The sequence below is a fragment of the Mastomys coucha genome, unplaced genomic scaffold (assembly GCF_008632895.1).
Source record: "Mastomys coucha isolate ucsf_1 unplaced genomic scaffold, UCSF_Mcou_1 pScaffold9, whole genome shotgun sequence".
NCBI lineage: Eukaryota > Metazoa > Chordata > Mammalia > Rodentia > Muridae > Mastomys > Mastomys coucha.
In genome coordinates this window covers 45,882,290-45,889,123 of record NW_022196915.1, presented here as the reverse complement: position 1 = coordinate 45,889,123, position 6,834 = coordinate 45,882,290, and the positions used below count along the sequence as shown (strand labels likewise).

Genomic DNA, 6,834 nt, shown 5'->3' with positions numbered 1-6,834 from the left:
TGTTGTTTTTGTTTGTTTGTTTGTTTTTTCAACACAGGGTTTCTCTGTGTAGCCTTGGCTGTCCTGGAACTCACTCTGTAGACCAGGCTGTCCTCGAATTCAGAAATCCACCTGCCTCTGCCTCCCAAGTGCTGGGATTAAAGGTGTGCGCCACCACCGCCCAACCTGAGTATTTCTTTTTTACAAAGACTGCACTGGATTGTTTTGTGTGTCAACTTGACATAAGGTAGAGTCAAGAGAGAGAAAGGAGCCTCTGTTGAGGAAATAGCCATGAGATCTAGTTGTAAGACATTTTCTCAACTAGTTATCAATGGGCGAAGGCCCAACCCATGGTGGGTGGTACCATTTCTGGTCTGAAATGCTGGCTTCTATAAGAAAGCAATCTGAGCAAGCCAAGTGAAGCAAGTCAGTAAGCAGTACCCCTCCATGGCTTCTGGATCAGCTCCTGCATCCAGGATCCTACTGTGTGTGAGTTCCTGTCCTGACTTCCTCAGTGGTGAACAACAATGTGGAAGTGTAAGCTAAATAAACCCTTTCCTTCCCAACTTGTTTTTTGTTCATGTTGATTTGTTGCAGCAATAGAAACCCTAACTAGGAAAGGCTTTTTCAAGCTTTCTAGTATAGTGATATTTATCTTCTTTATAAAGTTCTTATACTTCTTAAATTATGGATATGTTCTTGCAGTAGTTAATACTTAGTTGAATAAGAAATAAATTTAGTACTTGCTTATATTACTTGTAGAAAGCTTTTTGAAATGTATTCAACTATTTACAGTTATAGATTATTATTGCTTCTTGGACTTTTAGCTAAGGTCAAGTGTAGAACATGTTCTTATCACATACTAGATTATAGCTGAACATTCACACAGTTCACAAATAAGTAAAGATCACAAGCAAAAAACTGGAACTGTTTAAAATGTAGTAATTTATCCAGGATTTTATATTTACAGTGAAGTGAAAGTCACTCATGTTCCTCCTTAATTCACTGGTTTAGTCTCTGGGCAGAAATGTTGTGAATAAAGTCAGTATGATATAATGAGGATGCTTCAAGGAACAATACCTGTATTTAAAACCCAGAACAAATATATGTGAGCTGCTTAGTTATATTCATTGTTATATATGTAGACAGTTTTAGTGTTTTCTTTCATTAGCTTTGTTTTCTTAAGTTTATTAATTTGTGTGTGGTATACTGGGAATTGAACCCATTTTCCAGTGAATACTCAGCATGCTTCAGTGAGCATAGCCTAAACTCCTGTTTTCTTAAATTGTACTGCCATAGTCTCTTTATTAATCAGTTCTAAGACTAAGTAGCTACTCTCACTTTTTGTTTCAAGTATTTCCTTTCAGAACAATTCAATGAAAACATGTTGGCATTTCTAGTAATATTCCACTTGATAAACAATCAAACAAACCAGTGGATTTTTGACCAGTGCCTTTGGGCATCATTGCCTCTGTTCTCAAGCCATGACAAACTTGTATATAATTCCAGAAAATTGTGATGCTACAAAAGCTATTTTTATTTTTCTGAAATTTTTTTCTTAAATTTTTAATTGTGACTATTTATAGGGAGCATATAATGTGAATGCAGGTGTACACTGGATAGTGCTCAGATTTGGGTATATCTTCTCCTTAAAACTGGGATCCAATAAGTTTTTTATTTAATTTTCAAATATTTATTATTTCATTTTGGTGGAAACATTTTAAAAAAAGCTCTTCTTAGAGCCAGGTGGTGTTGGCGCGCGCCTTTAATCCCAGCACTTGGGAGGCAGAGGCAGGTGGATTTCTGAGTTCAAGGCCAGCCTGGTCTACAGAGTGAGTTCCAGGACAGCCAGGGCTACACAGAGAAACCCTGTCTCAAAAAAAACAAAACAAAACAAAACTCTTCTTAGAACTTTTTAAAACACAGTGTATGTAACCTGTAGTCACCCTGTTCTACTGGAGAATACCAGAATTCCTTTCTAACTGTAACTTGGTACCCACTGACCAAAAATGATGGCCCTCAATTTGTATAAATTCTGTATTAAAAAACAAAAACAGGTAAAGTTAATATAAAAGACTTTAAATTTTATTTTGTCCATATTTTGTATATACGTGGGAGAGACAAGATACATACACACGCAAATATATATATATACATTTATATTTATATATATTTATATTTACATGAGAAAGAGAAAAGAGAGAGAGAGAAAGAGAGAGAGAGAGAGAACAAACACAAGTGAAGTTCTGTGGAAACCAGAGGCATCAGATCGCTGATCTCCCTGGAGCTGGAGTTATGAACTGCTCAACATTAACACTGGGAACCAAACTCGGGTTCTCTGAATGAGCAGTACACACTCTTAACCACTTATTCATCTCTCCAGCCCCTAAAAACGATTTTTTTAAAAAGTAATATTGTTAGACATTTGGTTATTTCAGTTGCCATTGAGATATTTCATTCTGAAATGATCTTCTTCTACATATGGTAGAGGCTATACCCTGGAAATGCTAAAGATACATGTTATCTATACGCATGTCCTACTGTGATTCTGACCTGAAATAATTCTTCCTTTTTTCCAGTTAAGAAATAAATGTCACCCAGCAGTGGTGGTGCACGCCTTTAATCCCAGCACTTGGGAGGCAGAGGCAGGCGGATTTCACCATATGTAGTGAGTTCAAGGCCAGCCTGGTCTACAGAGTGAGTTCCAGGACAGCCAGGACTGCACAGAGAAACCCTGTCTCCAAAAACCAAAAAAAAAAAAAAAAAGTTTTTTTACTTTTATTTTTTTTAATATAGGATGTCTTATAATATATGCTGGCCTTGAACTCACAGTGTAGCCAGAGATGATCTTGAAATTTATCTTCCCATTACCCCCAAGTTCTGGGATTATAGGGTGTTCCACCACTTGAACATAATAAAAGTTCAGGGCTTCATCAATGGGACACAAGCACTCCTCTATCAACTAAGCTATATCCCTAACCCCAGTTTCTGATATATGTTTAAATTTAGCAGCAATGTGTGAGACACTTGGGTCTTATTCTTGATGTCTACATCTTTGTAAGGAAATATGATCTAAATCTTTTTTTCCTTGAGGAAAGTGTTAGATCAATTAAATCTTAATTTTTGTTTAGAAATGATAGTTTTTTCTGTAACGTATGCCTTTAAAGAAATTGGTGCATTTTTATTAAACTCTTAGGTGATGCAAAGACTTTCTGGATGGCGCTACAAGATGATGGGAAAGTTGACTTTATGTTTGAGAAAACACAAGATGTCCTACGTTCACTGAAACAGAAGATAAAAGATGGGTCTGCCACAAATGGAGGTATGAAAAATGAAGACTTCTGACACTTCATACTAATGTTATGTACTGGAAATGTAGTATAATGCTGCTGTTGTTTATTATAAACAACAAATAAGTACTGTTCTAAGGCCCTAATGTGAATTTTATCTGCTTTATGTATTAAAAACTTGCTTTTCCCATACGTGGTGGTTTGTATATTTGGCTCAGGAAGTGGCACTATTAGGAGGTATGGCCTTGTTGGAGGAAATATGTCACATGGGGGTGGGCTTTCAGATCTACCTCCTAGCTTCCTGGAAGACAGTCTGCTCCTGGCTTCCGTTGGTTGAAGATGTAGAACTCTCAGCTCCTCCAGCACCATGCTTCTCTATATGCTTCTGTGCTTCCTGACATGATGATAATAGACTGAACCTTTGAACCTGTAAGCTAGCCTCAATTAAATATTGTCCTTTCTAAGAGCTGCCTTAGTCATGGTGTCTTTTCACAGCAATGGAAACCCTAACTAAGGCAGAAGTTGGTACCAGGGACTGGGGAATTGCTGTGATAGGCCTGACCGTGCTTTTGTTTGGAGGAATGTGGATTTTGGGACTTTGGAAAGCAGTGGAATGCTTTAAGTGGGGCTTAATGGGCCATATTAGTAGAAGCATGGAAGACAGTGTTCCCGAGTGTGTTTTGAACTGTAGGGATTGGCTCAAGAGGTTTCAGAGGAGAAGACTAAGTATGTGGCCTACAGACTGTTTTTGTGGTATTTTGGTGAAGAATGTGGCTGCTTTTTTGCCATTGTCTAAAGACTCTGACTGAGGCTAAGGTGAAGGGATTTAGATTAATTGCTTTGACAAAGGAAGTCTCAAAACAGCCTGTTATGAATTCTGTTGTGTAGTTTCTAAAATTCATTCTTATGAAGAACATTTTAATGAAAAGTAATAAGCATAGAAAGGAAAAATACAAATGTATGGTTCAAAGAGTACAAGAACACCAGGAATGAAGCTAAATCCTGTGTTCAAGGATATTAAATGGAATTAAAGGAGTGGTGACCTTTGGGCAAGATCTCACCAGCTAAACTTACGCTTTTGCAGTTAAAAAAAGATAGCTATATCTAAGCATTATTATGACATGGTCATTGTTTTCACTTGGACTTTTAATCTGAAATGAACTACAATCCAAAAATGGAGAGCACAACTATCATCCTGATCTTGAGGCTAGAAGACACAGGCTTTTGATCCTGATCTTAAGGAATAGTGGTCATGAAAGGCTTAGGACCAGGTATGGTGATGTATACCTTTCATCCCAGGAGACAGAGGCAAGCAGATCTCTGAGTTCAAGGCCAGTCTGGTACAGAGCAAGTTCGAAGACAACCAAGTTTAGGAGTGAAGGAGTTGGAAAGCAGAAAGCTGGCAATAGAATCATGAGGCCATGTTCTAGCTCTAGTAAGCAGTAGAACTCAGCAGCATTGTTCAGGTAGCTCTGGAGTTAGAATCAAGAATAGAAGGAGACTACTGGGACAATTGATGATGCTGGCTAGCTAGAGCTAAGAAATTAGCAGTGATTAAGAAGAGACCACATCTCTGAGGGGAAGTATTTTCTGAAAGCACAAAGAAACTGTATCCCCGAGATAGCCAACATTGTACCTCGTGCTGCAGCTGTACTTAGTAATGTGTAAGAATCACCCAGGTGGTAGTGGTTTCGAATGCCTGAAGGGGTCATGGAGAGCAGCTGAGGCTTGGCATTGTGAGAGGCCATGGAAGGCCATTGGTGAAAGTTTAGCCTCATTTGCAATTGACGGCCCAGGACTGAAGGGCTCATGTAAAGAAGTTGAGGCTTGGCACCATAAAGGGAGCCTATGAGAGGCTGTTGGTGAAGCCTATTTGCAATGAGAGACCCCAGCATGTTAGAGATGTCAGGACCATGGGATGACCACCAAGAATAGCAGCAGCAATGGAGTGGAGTCAACTAGAGCCTAGAGTACTACTACAGAGGGCAGAGCTGGAAATGTGACTCAAACCCTTAGGAGGAGCCCAGAAGATCATGTGTGGATCCCAGACATAGAAGCTTTAAAGTTGAAATTGCCTTGGATACCCAAAGATGTTACAGACGTCAGAGCTGTGGGTTACCTGCTGAGGAAATCTGCTAACAGGGAGTGGAACCAGTCCAAGAGAAAGAAGTGTGTTGCAGTCAGTGAAGCAGAAAGCAGTTGGAGATCTGAAGAGTGCTTTGGCATTAGACACAGAGATACAGAGTTTGGAGTTTGCCCAGTTAGTTTTTGGTCTTGCTTTTTTTGTCCAGGATTTCCTATCTGTGTCCTTTTGGAATGGTAATATACATACATACATACATACATACATACATACATACATATATATGTATGTACATATATCACATATATCCTGTGATGTTGGAAATATGTGATCTGCTTTTTTATTTTGTTTTTATAAGGAATTACAGTTCAGCTATTGGATGAATCTCAGAAGAGACTTTGAACTTTGAACATTGTTGAGATGGTGATAGACTATGGGGACTTTTGAAGTTGGATTAAATGTATTTTTTATTATGCTGTGGCTAGGTGTGGCCCCCATAGACTCACATGTTTGAACAAACACATGGGAGCTAGGGAGTGGAATGTGGTGATTTGAATATGCTTGGTCCAGGAAGTGGTACTATTAGGACGTGTGGCCTTGATGGAGGAAGTGTGTCACTGTCAGGGTGGGCTCTGAGACCTTCCTCCTAGCTTCCTGGAAGACAGTCTGCTCCTGGCTTCCTTTGGTTGAAGATTTAGAACTCTCAGCTCCTCCACTGCCATGCCTGCCTAGACACTGCTGTGCTTCCCGCCATGATGATACTGGACTGAACCTATGAACCTGTAAACCAGCCTCAATTAGATATTGTCCTTTATAAGAGCTGCCTTGGTCATGGTGTCTCTTCACAGCCATGGAAACCCTAACTAAGACACTATACATCTTATAAAAGTGGATAAACGTGAGTTTCGTAAATGATAGGTACTGAAGATTCCCTTCATCATGTGTGGCCTAGAACTCCTCTTAAGCACTCTTCCTTCTTTAGTCTCTGTTGGAGCTGAAAACAGGCTACGATTTTCTCCTTTCTTTATACTTTTCCCTTTTATACCTTCATACCTTAAGTTCAGGGGAAGAATGTTGCATAAGTAATACCTGCTTCTTGTATAATGTTGGCATAAATAGGAAAATCCAGCAGAATTTTGTTTACTCCATTAGACAACTGGTGTATATATGACTCATTAGTGGTAGAAATCATGATCAGCATGTGTAAAGCCCTAGGTTCTATCCCAGCATACAACAGCATACAAATGTCCTGCTTCAAACAGAACTTAATATACTAGTTTTGAAAGCAAAATTTTAGCTTTTTGTTTTTCTGTGTGTTTTCAATCCTAGTTGTTTAGAACATGAGTCTCTAAATTTAAGATCTTCCTCTAGCTCACTAGGATACAGGTGTGTAAAGCAAGGATGTTCCCAAGTGTTAATACTGTTGGGTGTTCTCATCAGGTCGTCTGTAGCCCTTGAAAACCAGAAGATAGGTGGGGACTA

General features: G+C 39.0%; 1 protein-coding gene across 3 annotated transcripts in view; it reads left to right on the top strand.

Annotated features, from left to right (window-relative positions):
* Positions 1 to 6,834, top strand: part of Setdb2 (SET domain bifurcated histone lysine methyltransferase 2) — a 38,640-nt gene that overhangs the window by 6,428 nt on the left and 25,378 nt on the right. For all 3 annotated transcript variants that reach the window (XM_031360822.1, XM_031360821.1, XM_031360823.1), the window contains exon 3: positions 3,176 to 3,301. In XM_031360822.1, the coding sequence (XP_031216682.1) occupies positions 3,176 to 3,301 (126 nt within the window). The remainder of the gene's footprint in view (positions 1 to 3,175; positions 3,302 to 6,834) is intronic.